General features: G+C 43.7%; 1 protein-coding gene across 2 annotated transcripts in view; it reads right to left on the reverse strand.

The window, feature by feature from the left end:
• The window catches only part of BBOX1 (gamma-butyrobetaine hydroxylase 1), a 569,466-nt gene that overhangs the window by 472,040 nt on the left and 80,750 nt on the right, over positions 1-16,676 (reverse strand). For both annotated transcript variants that reach the window (XM_086959483.1, XM_086959484.1), the window contains exon 3: positions 5,122-5,236. In XM_086959483.1, coding sequence (XP_086815609.1) covers positions 5,122-5,236 — 115 coding nt within the window. The remainder of the gene's footprint in view (positions 1-5,121; positions 5,237-16,676) is intronic.

Consider the following 16,676-nt stretch of genomic DNA (forward strand, 5'->3'; position numbering starts at 1 on the left):
TCTCCCCCATTCCTGTGGCCCCACCCCCTCAATTCCTACGCTCCCCGGTGCCACCTCTTCTCCTCACATGGTCCCACCAACTACCAGAACATCCCCATCAGGGGCTCCCTGGGTGGCTCCTCCTCGACCCCATGTGCACCTTCCCACCACCTTGCCCCCTGCACCGTGACCTTACCTGCCCTCCCCCTTTCCTATGTTGGGGTGCTGTGACATGGCACCCAAGGTAGTAGGTAGGTGACTGGTGGGCTACAGCATCAATCCCAAACACTCAAGCCCCCCTTAAATATCCATGAGCGCCTATCACGTACTGGGGAAAAGAGATTACACATTCATGAGTCTAAAACCATTTAAATGTAGAAAAAAGTGGAGCCCCACTGCTCCCTCCCTCTTGGTGTTATAGGGACTGGAGAAATGCTTGTGCCATCTCAATTGACTGAAAAATATGAAACTTTCCCTTATGGAGGGCTATCAATTTGGATTGGTGGATAGTACCAGAGGGACCCTGACCTGCTGAAATCAATTTATCATGCATTTAAACTCCTTTCTATGCCTAGCAGAAAAATCAGACATATCTAAATAAAATCTTAAATGAAAAGTTATCTGTGGTTTGATACACTTTGTCACAAATGGCAGATGCCAGAATCTCTTCTTTAATTCTGAAATCCCGAATATTCATGATAATCGTTCTTGGATATTTGGCGTTGAGGTACTGGACAGTGGGTACACAATGAGCCCAAGCAATCTCTGGGCACACATACTTAATGATAAGATCAGAAACAACTTCTGCCACTGATTGTCCATTCTCGCAGCCTTTGGGGGCTCCAGTTTTACATAAGTTGTATCTTCGTGACCTGTTTTCTGAATCATCCACCTTGATTTGTTGATTTATTAATTCTGTTTGTAGCTTGACTACTTGGTCAGTTTGTCGAAGTACGCTATCTTCCAGATCTGAGATCCGTTGTTCTGCTTCTGTAATGCGTGATGTAAGCTGTTGGATATGGGATTGATTGAGGACAGTTGAGATTTTCTTCTTATTTGTGCGTGTTGCATGAGACAATATCATAATTTTTAGCTCTGCCAGGATCTGTTGTAGTAGGGTATGTGATGAGTCCTCTAAATTACCCATACTCTTTGGGAATGTAAGTGTCATTGAAGATTGCAAAACGGTCAAATTTACAAGAGGTATTATTGGTAGGGCTTCAGTTGAACTTGCCCCCATCTCACCAGAGGAACGCTCATTATGTATGTCAAGGCTTGCGACTGTTTGTCGTTTTAACCTGATGTTTTGCATTAAGGCCAGAGAACAGTGGGTACGCTGACTGCTGCTTGATGAAGGCCCCTTGCTAATGAATGTTCAATTGGTATAGAGTGGCTTGCTTGTAATCTCAAGAGAGATGCATAGTTTAGTACGTTTGAGGCAGAGTCTAGGTTTCTTTGAGTATCTTTAACTAGCAGGGATCTCCATTTATCAACAGAATCCTTGGGCCCCAGGAGGCCATTCATTTTTGTTTAGTAAGGTGTCCAGATATTTCATTAGAGGAGTCTTTCCTGGGCTCACTGTTGGATAGCCTATATTCCATCCCTTTAGAAGAGGAATTACCACGTCGGCGGGTCTTCGAGTTCCATGAGGAATTTGCTCCACGTTTAGGCTTTACAAAGGTGTCCCGAGCGATTCTAATAATAGTCCTTGCCTCTTAGCCGATAGGAATGTGGCCTGGGAGGAGGACGCAAGCTGCACCCAAAACCTTGTTAGACCGCTTCTACACCTGCTCCCCTGGTCACCACCACAGGGGCAGCCAAATGCCAACCCACTATGGAAAATAGGGCCACAAACAGTTTGGATCGACCAAATATGCATAGTCAAAGTAATGTTAATGTAGTGACACAATCCATATAGCATTCAGCCAAGCAGAAACATCTGACCAGATTTCAACTGTGTAAAGACGTCAGACTTCGAAATCTCCTAGGCCAAAGCTCCATCGTTGTGCACCTCCATTTTGTGAGCCTCGCTTCTGCCTCTGTCTCCCTGTGGCTCTCTATGGCTCCATGAGCCGACAAACACAGCAGCTCAACCTCAGCTGTGCTTTGCCGTCTACACTCCTACGGGCTGCTCACAACTTTGTTCAGGCTCTCCATTGTTTTTCCTGCTCTCTTGGTTATGCCGTTCCCCGCCAACTTAGAGTGGCTGAGAGCGGACTGACTATCATCCAGCCGAGTGCGTCCTTAGTCAGCTGGCGCCACAGCACGCTGGCTCACCGTCCACCAAGCCCATCCCACCTTCAGCCAGGGAGCATGACTGGAACTCCTGTGACCATCCTCCCAGTTGTAAGTCAATTAATAAAGTTCCCTTGAGAACATTCCTCACCATGATGTTCCAGTGAAATGTGACACAGTCAAATTCCACCTCAAGCCTCACAAGCCCCAAGTTACCACAGATTTGCTGTCGACTCTGTCAAATCCAAGTACATTGTAACTGGTAATATTTGATCACGTATTTATGGGGCAGTTTACATAAATATACTAACAATTATAGAAAATTAATTTTCCATAAAATGTAATTGATAGGAAGAGCTACACCTGAATGTTCAATAAAAATGATAATATTTTATTCAAAGTTTTCAAAAGATTTCAGAACAATGTTTATTTAGGAAATAACATATTTTCAGATAATCGCATAGGGGAAGGTGATGGGAACCAGATCTTTTTTCAGAATCATCATATATCCAGTAAAAGAGGATGTATCAGCTTCTCAAACACACAAGTCAACCATAAAACAATTATTGTGTTTCCTTGGAGATTGTGACATCAGGATATGACACCACAAACTTTTAAAATGGTCTAGCCTGAAAAGTATAGCTTGGAAGCCCTTGGCATTTAGTCTTTGCCCATCATTCAATGACATAGTTATGAGAGATTAAAAGCATTGCAGCTTAGATAGAATTTGAAAATCTCTTGAGAAGTCTCAGATTACAATATTTAAATTAATGTTTACATTCAGACCAGCTTGGTAATAATATATATGTAATCATGCAGAGACAGTAATACTGGATTCGTGTAGGAATCCTATTTCCAAATTGTTTGCGTACAGGGAAAAATGTATGTTTTCACTTAGCATTTAATGGCTTTTCCTTTTCACACTAGTACCTCAAGTACAAATGACTAACCTATGTGCACAGGGACAGCTATGAATTTGAGTGGTTATACTTGAAAGTACAGCTAGCAAGATGATTGTCATCTTAACATCACAAAAATTGGCAGTCTACAATTGCCAAGATGGATTTGGAAAAATCTACCACCCAAGGTTTGATCTAACCCATTGACCCATGTCTTTAAAAAAGAGGTGAAAAAGATCCTAATGAACAGATTCCTCTCCGAAAAGTCATGATGAGCCTCCAGTGCAGGGCTGAAGCACATCAATCCTTGTAGAACCCACACAAACATTGTCCCCGGGATTCCTGTAACAGAACTGATGCAAAGCAGAATTATTAAACACTACCTTGGCGAACCCATTCCAATGATTGATACACAAATTGAGGTTGTCTATTAATAACTCTGTTACCACATATCTTACTGGAGTTCTTGAAAGTTGCTATTTGTTTTTATTAGATTTTCTTTCTATGTATCAGCTCTTCGTTTATGTTTATCTATCATATGCACAGCACTTTAATATCCTTGGGTTATGTTTATGCTTAATAAAACACCAAAAACATATAAATAAAGAAAATTGACTTTTTGAAATAGATAATTGTTGGAGAAAATGCCATCCTGACCTCAACTAGTGAATGCATGTCGTAACTGTTTGTTAGGAGTCTTACGATTGGGAAGAGATTTGACTTATATATACATTTAGATTAGGGTCAAAATTTCCCACAGTTGCTAATGACTATTATTTTCACCCAAAAAAAGATACAGTTTACATGTAAATTTAATCACAAAAATTATTAGTTGTCTCTTGTTCTTCTACTTATGTGTTAGTTTCGAATCTTTGGTTGCCTTACCATGGCTTAAATACTTTTTTACAGTTAAACAATTGATTAAGTTACATTTCAGTGAAATTGAGCTAATACAAGTCAATGACTTCTAAATAATAAAAAATAGGACACATTTTACTGTTGAATTGTCATTAAAATGCTAGTAGAGCTAGCAGCCTGCTGTTGCACACATAATATTGAAAACTCAAATTTAATTGGGGTAACAATATTAATTGGAGGCCATAGAGATTGAGATATTAGAAGAGATAGTCTTGAACAACTCATTGTTGTCTGTAATAGTGCACATGTTTAATGCAGATAATTATCATCATAGTGGACCTTAAAGACAGTATTTCAGTAAATGTATAACACTGTATGATCATTTACCTTTAACATAGTTTTCCAATTCACTATAAACTTACGTAGTATGTTTGTACTATGGCTGCTCATATATGAAAATTAAAATTCCAATCAAATAACGTCTCTACTCTGAGTGATATCAAATACTTAAAATATGCAATTTCATTAATTCACAATATATAAATACAAGTTCTAAAATCAGGTGTGTGGCAGTGTAGAAGATAAAAACAAGTTTCTTGAGGCAACTGACCATAGTAATGGAGAAGATGTATTTTGAAGTTTCCTCCCATCTCCCATCTGGTGAGAATCAGACTTATTTAAAAATACTCAGTTCACACAATAATTGTTTCTCACTGTCAGACTGAAGGTAGCTCACAATAACAAGTAATTATAGCTATGACCAATTAGTGGAAAGCTGTCTGTATACATCTATGAGAATATGATGAACAGTCTTTGCATTGTTAAGTATCTACTCCTAAATAGTAGCCTTAGAAGGAAGAGAGAAGGGAAAAACCATGCGTATGATTTCTTCAAAACCCTTTATGGGCTGCATAGGTAGCATGAACTGATTTAACACTAATTATCTTTGAGAAGTTTAAGGATTTGAAAATATAGACTTTTATAGAACAGATTATGGTTATACTCTCCGATGATATGCAGAATGAAAAAGTAACAGTGAAAGTTAATTAGCAAACTAATTCTTAAATTCTTATAACACTCACACAGCAGTAGTGTATTGATCTATCTTATTTTACAAGTGTAAGCAATGAAATTGAAATAACAGGTTTACCTAGATGACTTAATTCTTCTTGCATTTGAGCTCTTGATTGCTTAGAGAAGCATCTTTTCTTCAGCCAGTCAGCATCAAATTCACTAGTGTGTCCATCGGGCCAAGTAATACATACCTTTAAGAAAATAAATACAACACATTGATAAAAATGGAGTTGGATACATGTGACAACAATTGTAGAAAGGAAAATCGATGGATTATTATACTTCTGGTGCATGTAGTGCATTGAAAGTATTCAGATAAAATCTTGAAAAGATAACAATAACCTAAGAATAAATAATACTTATTTTCAGATGGAACACATTATAGTCAGGGTCACATTGTAAAATAGGGGTAGCATATCAAGATATTATTTGATATTATTTGACAAATTGCATTCTTCTTAAGGAAAAAAAATATAGCACCATGAAACATTATGAAAATGTTTTTATTTATAAGATGAAACGTTTTCCCTTGTCATAATTTGTTGTTGGCCTTATCACAAATCTACCTCCTTTATGAGTCCACATTTCGTTACATAATAATTTGTCACCGGCCTTATCATAAATCTTCCACCTTTTTGATTCCTTAGCTTTTAGTCATTCCACTTCAGTATTGAGCTTATTTTTACAACATCTATGATAACCAGGTCGGGTAGTCCTTCAATATGGAATGATGACTGAGTGTCTGTCACGACATTGTAGGAGCTGTACAAATCTGTGTTAATATGTGTCAAGCTAACAAGGCAACTGAAAGAGAATGATATCCATGTCCACACATTCCTGATATGATAACCCAGCTGAATGGTACCTAAGTCTTCTCTCGCCTTGATCTAAGCAAAGGAAACCATCAGTTGGTTTGTTCAGATATAAGTGACGAAGGGCCAGATGTACGGCCCTTTTTAGCGGTTGCAAACAGGCAATCAGCCAATTCACAACTGCTAAAAAGGCTTGTGGTATGTACAAACCCTATTTTCCAAGTCGGTAACCTGTGACCGACTCGCAGAATAGGGTGTGCAAATCACTATTTGTAAGGTGCATGCCAAGGGTGTCCCTTCCTAATAGCGAGTCGCACTGGTATGAACAATTGTTTTGAGACAGATTATTACAGTTACCACCTACTTTAAGTAGGTGGTGAGCCAGTCACCAATGAGAAGTAGCTACTGTTCTCGGTACATCCATGATTTTGCCACAGTAAGTGCCTCATTACCCCTTCGACGCTCATGACGAGCTCAGCTCGTCATGATACGCGGGTTTCCACAAAAGTGCTAGCGCGCATAGTGTTAAGAGACTTCACTAAGCAAAATGCTTCACCTCAATGATCACACGAATGTAAATAAAGCTTCAAAAAAATCAAAAATGCAATAGAGAACGCCCCTGAAAAAAGCCTAACTTTGATCCAGAGCTACATACTGAAATTGTTATTGACACTAGCCCGGTAGGGTTAGGCTAGATTCTTGCCCAACACAGTGTACATCCAAATGCTTGCAGGCATATTGTGGTATATTCTAGCAGATATTCGTCACAAACTGAACATGCCTAGTCACAACCTGAAAAAGAAAGCCTAGCTGTGGTGTGGGCTTGCAAAGATTTTCACGTGTTTCTATATGGAAAGCTTTTCACTTTTGTCACAAATCATCAAGCATTTGTTAACATCTTTGGTAACGCTAAAGCCAAGAGGCTCCTTGCATTGAGAGGTGGGGTTTGCGACTGCAAGAATATGAATATACTACTGTGCCCCAACCAGGGAAGGATCAAAACCCTGTTGACTACTTTTCACGAGGGCCAGAACAATGTCATAGTATCAATTTCGAAATAGGTGAAGCTTACATTAACTTCACCATGAAGTCCAATACGCTTGCCACAATATCAGTAGAACAGATCATTGCTGCCATGAGCATACACAGTTTTATGCTAATACTCAAAGACATTATTGCACATCAATCCTGGAAACAGCACGCTGGACCTCTTACAAATGACAGTGAATACGACAGTGAATATTAGAAGTTCAAAAATGTGAAAGATGAACTTTCCGTTACCCAAGAAGATATTGTCTTACGAGGTCTAAGAATTGTCATACTGAAGAGTCTGAGACAGCAAGTCATTGAAGTTGCACATGAGTAGGCCTTGGCGTAGGACTACGCTACACTCGCGTAGTTTGAGTAGTTTGCGCAACTATGCGCTACATGAATTGCACGTATCACAGTGCAAAAACGTGTAGCGTAGCAGGCATATTTGCTTGCTCATGGTCCTCAATGTCAAGTTGGTGACCTCGAGCGAGCAAAATAACATCCCAGCGAGACTTTTTCCTCATTTGCGATCAGCAACATCAAGTTGTCGATCACGAGCGTTGTAAATAAACCTCCTGATGACATTTTCAACAAGGGGAGGTCAGGTTTCTCATTGCGAGTAGTTGCGTATGCTCGAGACCGCTCAGGTTGAGACACTACCAGTTCACGTTGAGAAAGCTGCAGCTTGAGTACAAATGTACTTGAGTGGCAGAAAGCGACCGCTTGCACTGTGCAAGATGCGGTTTACACTGATTGCACAGTGCGGACAAGCATCCGGCACTGTGCAATCAGTGCGAACAGCATTTTGCACAGTGCACTACACAGTTTGCGCAGCTAGGCGTAGCTTGCGAAGTGCACTTCGCGCAACTATGCATAGCTTACTACGCGAACTACGCCCAGGGTTACACATGAGGGACATCATAGAATTGTCACCAATAAGCAAGCTCTCTGAGACCAAGATTGGTTTCCTCATCTTGATGAAAGAGTAGAACGAAAAATAAAGGCCTGTCATCTGTGCAACGGTTTCTCTCCGAAAATAACTCTTCCAATGAACATACAATACAACACATGTCTAGAGTGCACAGTTACCTCACAAAGGCGTCATAACGCTAATCATGCCTGAACTGCCAAAACAAGTGTGGTAGAAATTTACTGTTGATTCCTCTGTGCCCTTAACAATGGACATCATTTAATGGTAGGCATTATTGAGAATTTTTCGTTTTCCCTTGGCAGAAGACCTCTTGCCGAGCTGTCACAAAAAGTCATTGAGAGGCTACAAGGTATTTTTGCAACAAGGGGTGACCCTACAATTCTAAAGTCAGACAATGGCCCACCTTTTAATAGTCAAGAATTCAAAGACTTCCTAACTAATTTAAACGTTAAGCAGCAGACAAGCACACCTCTTTGGACACAAGCAAATCGTGTTGTTGAGCGTTTTATGAGCACCCTAAAAATGACTGTTCAGAGTGCTGCGTTGGAAAACCAGCTCTTCATTCAGCTCTTCATGCTTCTTGGTCAACTCCCATTAAACTAAAGGTAACTGTCCTGCAACCCTGATGTTTGGGAGATCCCATGAAGATTAAGTTGCCACAATGGACACTACATGAGTGATTGCTGATGGTGAACTTAGTCAAACAGATTCATGGCACAAACACAAAATGAAGACCTATGCAGACAAACGCCGATGTGAGAGGAACACCGTCTTTACAGAGGGAGACAGAGTAGGTGTCAGACAGAAACAAAAATGCAAGTCTGCTGATAGTTTTGATGCTAACCCACTCAGGGTTGTGACAAGTAAAGGACACATGGTGACTGCTCACCATCCTGGGCAGCACAGGTTGTATTTGGTGAGTAACTCACTTGCCCTGACTAGAGTGGTGGGTTCTGTCTGGCTTAGGTGCATGCCCTAGCCAACCAGCAACCCCGTTTCTAACATAGAGCTAATAAGGAAGTTTTCAGTATACCAAAACAGAAAATACTGTGAAAGAAGCCGGGGAATTTGTGGGAAAATAGTTAGAATTGGGCAGAAGGAATTCTACGCTCACTGGTTATTGTACATGACCTTACTACCACGTCATTAGAAAACTCCTGGATGTGGCAAGAGAACACACATCCTTCAAGAAGAGAGTGCTGCCTGAAGGCTGGAAGAAGACTCAAGCACTCCTGTCTTCCTGGCTACCATCTTCCAGAACTGCTCTACAAGGTACAGATAGTTGGCCTCCTTTTATCTATTCTTCTTCTACAGATACAAAGAACAGAATGACCCCTAACTTCAAAAAAGGCCTGATTGCACAGCTGTCTGGTACATAGAAGCTTTACCTTGTTGTGTTCTATCTAGGACCCCGATCAATATTGTGACCCCATGCCTCTATACGGCTATAATCAATTGATATCCCTATAATGGCATAAACGATCAGAGCCATATTTCAGCAACTCGTCTCTGCAGCTCATTACAGTACATGACACAGCAGAAGCCACTTCCTTAGATTCCTAGATAACACACCGAGTTCTTTCAACAGATAAAACCCCCAGCAATCTGGGAAAGCCCCGCTTGCTTTGTTTTGATTAGTAATAGAACTCTAATGAGCACTGTAAGAACAACCAGTTCTTAGTGACATCTTTATTGACGTCTTATGTCCAAAAACTTACGTAAAACTCGGCACCTTTCAGGTATAAATAATACCAACGTTGCCTTAAGCAAACACAGCGATGGTGGTGGTGAATACAGGAGCAGAACAGCTGTCCCTTGCAGAGCCCAGCAGATGCGAGAAGCCCACGGACGCTGCCCCTCCTCCTCCTTGACGCGCTGAGAGAGACGCTGTCTTTTCTCCTGCTGAGAAAATCCAGCTCAGGCGTTTCCAGCCTACCCTTGCGGGTAACTGGAATATCGAGTCCTGAGAGGAGATAACAGACCTCCAACATTCTATTCCAGAGGTACGGTGCTGACTAAACCCTTAGAGAGAATTCTTGAAGCAAACCCTCGGCAAAACCAACCTAACTGCTACTTCCTTACTCCCTCCCACGTATTAGGCTTAGGCCAGGTGCACTGGGGTAGGCGTAGTTAGAAGCACCATGAGGACGTTAGCCAAATGTATATATCAATGTATATATTTTACTCATTTTACCTATCATATGGCTAAGAAACCATATCAATGCTTTTACAATATTATTTCGCAATACTCATTTTACTGTACGCACTTTTTATAATAACAAGTCTTGCAATTGTGGCAATTCATTTCTCTTGCATGAGAAGAAAGACTTTTCAATAAATAATACCTTTTTATTGAAAACGCCCGTCTCTCTATTCTCTGCATCCAGGTGAAAGTAATTTTTCACAACTGACTGAGTGAAATAGCTGTCTATTGTTTCACACGACTCTAGAGATTGACTCTTATTCTGAGGAGCAAAGTTGTCATTTTAATGCGTGTGAGAAGTTGGCCTGATATGTGATGTTTCCAATTCTGGAACCACCTTGTATCAGTCCAAACAATCCCTTATGGTGTCTGGTTGTAAGTCAACCTTGTTAGACAAGCTATCCTAGGGGTAGCATGGACTAAGCAGCCTTAAAGGCTTAACTTAAGAGGTCGTGTTAAGCGAGCTGTTTTACCACATACAATCCTGTAATACCAAATGAAAGGACACCACACAAGTATATATTATAAAAATATATGTGTTTATTTCTAAATTAATCCCCAGTACTCTTTATGAGCAAAGGGGCACAAGCGTTAAATCAAAAGCACAGTCTAACATATAAAGTTGCACAATTATGGATGAGGGCGGGTGGCCACTCAAACCATATATTAAAAAAGTGGTATAAGAGATACCAATCAAACAGTGGTTTGGCTTAGGGCCTAGAGAATCGATGGGAGCAGTCAGGACTAGCAATGCTGAAGTCGGGAGAAGCCCGCGGGATTCGGGTGCAGCACGTAAAGTGCGGCTTGCACCAATGCAATGTCAATGGTGCGTAAAAGTTACACAAAGTTAGTTTAAAGATACTTCCGCTGAACCTAGAGGAACAAAACTTAAGACACAGACCCTATAGGTGTGTACCAGTGTTGGGACACCGGCGTTGCAATGTTACCTCACCCACAGGAAGTGGGTGCACAGGGTCGAAGTGGCATCGGGTTTTGACACGCAGGTTCTTGGTGCTTGGTGCTGGAGAAGCTGCAGGCGATGGGAATCAGAAGTGTCTGGTGTGATCCAAAGGTGGATCGAAGTCGAGATGAATCTGAAAGCAGAGGAGACAGAGTCTGGGTCACTCAGCAGTGACCAGGGTGGAACCAGGAAGGAACCAGGCAATGTTGGGCGCAATCAGATGGTTGTCGAGAGGCTTCTCTCCGCTGTCACATGGGCTCTAGGGCATCTGCGACATCCAGGAGCAGGTTACAATCTGTCCCACGCAGGCTCTCGCCGTCAGCACCGTCGGCTTCAAGATTGCAGCAAACAGCACTTGGCAAAAGCAATCCACGTGGAACCGGGAGATTGCTTCTCACTCAGACCAGGAGGGTCAGAGTGGGGGCTCCTTTTCACAGGAGCTGGTGCAGACCTGGAGCAACCAGAAAAGAAGTCGTTTTCAAGTTTTCGTCGGCACAGGGGCCACAAGCCAGCTGGCAAGTGACCGGGCCAACGTGTCGAGCCAACACAAGCAGAAGGGCCCTACTCAGCACTCGTCAAGTGTGGAGGGGGTAGCTTTGGTGCAAGTGTAGCTCAGGGTTGGGGCTTCTCAAACCCCGGTGTACAGCTTAGAGGGTCACTCGTGGACTGCACGGTCAGCGTCTCGTGGCCTTTTAAAGATGGCGTGCCCCAGGCTTCTGGTCGCCTCCACGGGTCTCAGCTCTGCAGGGACTGTGGATTGGGCTGTGGGAAGGCAGGCAAGCTTGATCTCGTTGATCTCTGTTGCTCCATTTCCGGCGGGAACTGCAACAAAGCAAGGGTCGAGGTGCTGGTTGGTACCTGTTTGCACAGGGTGGTCACTCCTTGACCACAAGGGAGATTCTTCAGTCTTCTACGTTGAGTAGGATGTCGAAGGGTCCAGAATTCGTTTCTTATGTTTCTTCAGGATGATCTGCGTTGCATTGGCACTCCTCCCACTCTTATTCCAATCTGAGGGGTGGATCTCCTGCTAGGCCCCTCCCTATGGGTGGGACCAGGAAGGGGGGCGGTTACACCCCCTTTCCTTTGTCCAGGTCACACTGGAGCTGGGGCTGGTGTGCCCCAGAACCGGTTTGACCGGATTATGCAAGGGGAAGCCTTGTGCTCCCCAGGCACTGTCTGGTTTCTTTCAAACCTTCCTGCTACAATCTACTATCTCCTGTCTGGGGTGGTGTGACACCTCCCTGCAACAGGAAAGCCTTTGTCCAGGCCTCCTCTACTGAGTTTCGGTCAGCAGCAGGAGGTCAGACATGTGTCTGTGGCAGAAGCATCCATTTTGTGGATCTGAGGCTCTTTTAAAAATCAACCGCGTTTTAGCAAAAGTAACATGTCGTCCCCTCTAGAGGGGTGGAATGCTACCCCCGTCGCCAGAACTGGCGAGGGGGTAGTATTCCAATTCGTATGACACCTTACACGACATGTTTTGATAAAGCCAAACCAAAGTTGACATATAACCGCGAGGATTATAATGCACTTAAGAGTATATCGTTTGGCATTATCCCGGAACAGCTAAAGGAATTGGTCCCGACAGCTGCAGACAGGCTCAGCTCATGCTAGAGCACCATCTCACATTAAACCACGCACTCTGCCTTCAGGATTGTTAAGGCCTGCCATAGGAGTGGCTCACAGGTTTATATGTGTCCAGATAGGTTTAGATATAGGCATACTATATCTAAGCAAGGGGTGATTACACCACCTTGCCCCAGCTGAGTGATCAGCCAGTTGTGTCAATTTTAGATAGCCAGCCAGGGGTGGCAAAAGATATGCTGCAGCCCCTGGTAGGCCTTGGATGCACCTATGCCTTGGGCACCTATAGTGCTCTGTACAGGGGCTGATAAGGTGACCCAAGCCAATCTAGTTATGCACCTAGGGTACATGGAATCCATTTTACAGAGAGAGCAGATAGCCTGGGGCCCTGATTAGCAGGGAACCAGGCCAACTAAGTCGAAAACCAGCTAAACACAAGGCAAAAAATCTGGGGTAACCATAGTCAGGTAGCCACCTTCCTACACAACCCCCCCCCCCCCCCCAAAATGAAAGGAGATAATGCTATCCTTGGCCAGGTAAGCCTATATAGTCTGAGTGGCCATATAAGGAAGTACCTGCACTAGCATGGGTACCCCCTGTCTCATGGTCCACTAAGCAGTCCCTCACCCTTGGGGTATCAGAGGGTCTCCACCATAGGGAATCACTACCTTGGGTGTGTCTTTGCAGGTTAGAAGGCTGGTTTGGATATGGAGCTTGGAAGTGAGGCTCCACTAATTTAGGACTCAGCTTCCTCCAATTATCTTCCACCATGTGTGCCCTTCTCTCTTCAACTGAGTTGCACTGTGCTCTCAGTGTCAGCCTCTGGCTACCTAAAGCTGGAGGGTGGGTCCCTCTGTTTGGCTTGCTGGAGGGACAGTTCAGGTTTGGGCCCTTTGGGTCCCAGGTTTGGCTGTGCCCAACAGAATCCATCTGTGGGAGGTCCCTGACTACTTTTAAGGGGGCTCCCTCAGGAGTTTTTAAAGGTTTCACCTCACTAGGGCTATTAGTATTGGTGCCCCTAATCTGTTGATGGGGGTGCTTTTATTTGACAGGGGGCCCTCTGGGTCTCACTGTCCTTCTTGTCCTCTGCAGCCCTGGGCTGACTAAGGCAAGGTAGAGAGGGGCAGGTTACCTGCTCCAGACTGGGTCCCACCTGAGAAGGGTCCACTGCCATCAGAGGCTCTGTCAGGCCAGGCCTAACAACCTCTGGGGCAGTTCCTTCATCAGGGGTAAGATCAGTTCCCTGAGGAGGCTGATCCTGTCCTAATGTCTGGTGAGGGGAAGATTTCTCTTCCTCCTCCATGCTCTCAGTTTGGGTGGAGTGATCCATCATTTCAGGCTTCACAACAAACATATCTGTTTGAGTTTGGGCTGTGGCCATCACAGCCCCACCAACCTTTTCAGGAGGAGACTCAGTTTGGGTTTCTGCTGTTATCATAACAGCTTTGCTATTCTGTTTTGGAAGAGCTTCTGTTAAAGATGGAGCAGAGAGTTGCTCAGCCTTACCAACTTTTTCAGGAAGGACATCTTGGGTTGGGGCTATAGCCAGTACAGCCCCACTAACATTTCCATTGGAGTTTACTATTCTAGAATGGATTTCCTGTTCAATCTCAGCCCAGGCTGAGATTTCTAAATCATTACCCAGTAGACAGTCTACAGGCACGTTTGGTGACACTGCCACTCTCTTTGGGCCAATGACACCTCCCCAGCTGAGACTTACTACTGCCATGGGATGATTTGATTGGATGCCATCAATGTTTGTTACCTGGTATGTGCCACCAGGTAAAAGTTGCTTAGAGGGGACTATACAGTCAGCCACCATGGTGATGCTAGCCCCTGTGTCTCTAAAGGCTTCAACTTTCAAACCATTGATGATGGCTTCTTGTCTATATTTGCTCAAGGTATTTGGGCAATCAGAGAAGTTGGCAAACCCCATGCCAGTCTCATAAACAAGATCATTTGGGGATAGGGACCTGGATAGGCCAGGGTCCTCCTGGGCTCCAAAAGTAAACCCACCCAGATTCCTGGGGGTGCTCCCACTTCCTGGGGGATTACTGCTGACAGTAACAGGAGGTGTTGGAGCTGGCTTTGGAGGTATGTTTTCTTTATTGCCATTCTTGGGACAACAGCTGTCTGTTTTGTAATGCCCAACCTGTTTACAGGCATGACAATAAGGCTTTTTCTCAGTTGATGAAGTGTCTTGGGACCCACCCCCATTCTTGGAGTTTTGGGGCCCTGGGGAAGTCTTTTCTTTACTTTTATCCCCACCCTTATCTTGAGGCTTGGTAGACTCCTTCTTCTGGTTACTGTCCTGATTCTTAGGCCTAATCCTGGTTCTGACCCATTTATCTGCCCTCTTTCCCAATTCTTGGGGAGAGGTCAAATCTGAGTCCACCAGGTGCTGGTGTAAGATCTGGTTCTGACAATTACTTAGGATCTGCTCCCTCATAATCAAATTATACAATCCTGTGAAGTCATGTACTTTGCTGCCATTTAGCCAACCCTCCAGAGCCTTAGTTGCACAATCAACAAAATCAGTCCAGTCCTGAGTCTGTGTCTTCTGGGTGTCTCTGAACTTTAACCTGTATTGTTCAGTGGTTAAGCCAAACCCATCTATCAGAACACTCTTCAGGACTTTGTAATTGTTGGCATCCTCATGTCTGACAGTGAGGAGCCTATCTCTCCCTTTCTCTGAAAAGGAGTACCATAAGATTGCTGCCCACTGTTCCTCAGGAACCTGCTGTACCACGCAGGCTCTCTCAAGAGCAGTCATCCATTTGTGGATGTCATCCCCTTCCTTGTAGGGGGGCACACTCTTTGTCAGGTATTTTCTATCATAGGACCTGGGTTTCTCTTTAGGAATATTGCTGCCACCAGTGGAATCTAATCCACACATTTTTCTTTCTCTTGCTAAAGCAAGTTTAGCTTGAGCCAAGGCTATCTCTTACCTCTCTATCTGGAGTTGGACAGCCCTCATCCTGGCCCTATGCTCTTTCCTCTGGGGGTAAGTCATTCCCCTTTGAGATTCTCTTGAGACACTAGAAACATGAGAGTCCCCTGATGGAGACCTCACCCTTCTGTTGCCTGGGAGAATTAGGTTATGGGATCTGGGGAGGTGCTGGCCCTCTCCACTCCCTAGTAGGTCCAAGTTGGCTTGGCTAAGCCTCCCCACTGGGACCTGGTTACCCCTCTGACTCTGAGCAGGCTCATCTACCTCTGAGCCTTCTTCCTCCTCTTCCTCCTCTCCTTCTTCCTCTTCTGGAGTTATCTCATGCTCAAGGGGGTTCACTCCATCTCCTAAATCTAAGGGAGCCTGACTCGCCTTATCTAAGTCATCCTTTTCCAGGATGGCTATCAGGGAAGGAATGGTAGGGCCTCTGCCCTTCTTTAGCCCTCTTGCAGTGCACAAGGCACACAAGTCTTTGTGGCTAAGGTTGTCATATCTGGAAGTTGCCTTGGTAGGGTCAACTATCACAGGGGCAGAGCCTGAAGCTCTTCCTGTGTCAGACATGGCTGCTAGTGAGGTGTAAGTGGTGCACTTACCTACACTAAGTGTTTTCCTACTGTACCTTGCTAGTGAGTTGTAGTCAGGGTGTGCTAATCCCTTTAATCTACAACTACTAAGTTCAGTAGAACTTAATATGCTAAGCTTTTGATTTATATGTACCTAAGGTACTTGATGTGATCTTTCAATTTGATAAAAAGATTTCAATGGTAAAACAACAGCAAGCTCAAATCCGCACCGCTGCGCACCAATGTGAGAAGTTGGCCTGATATGTGATGTTTCCAATTCTGGAACCACCTTGTATCAGTCCAAACAATCCCTTATGGTGTCTGGTTGTAAATCAACCTTGTTAGACAAGCTATCCTAGGGGTAGCATGGACTAAGCAGCCTTAAAGGCTTAACTTAAGAGGTCGTGTTAAGCGAGCTGTTTTACCACATACAATCCTGTAATACCAAATGAAAGGACACCACACAAGTATATATTATAAAAATATATGTGTTTATTTCTAAATTAATCCCCAGTACTCTTTATGAGCAAGGGGGCACAAGCGTTAAATCAAAAGCACAGTATAACATATAAAGTTGCACAATTATGGATGAGGG

The sequence above is a fragment of the Lissotriton vulgaris genome, chromosome 2_2 (assembly GCF_964263255.1).
Source record: "Lissotriton vulgaris chromosome 2_2, aLisVul1.2, whole genome shotgun sequence".
Classification (NCBI taxonomy): Eukaryota; Metazoa; Chordata; class Amphibia; order Caudata; family Salamandridae; genus Lissotriton; species Lissotriton vulgaris.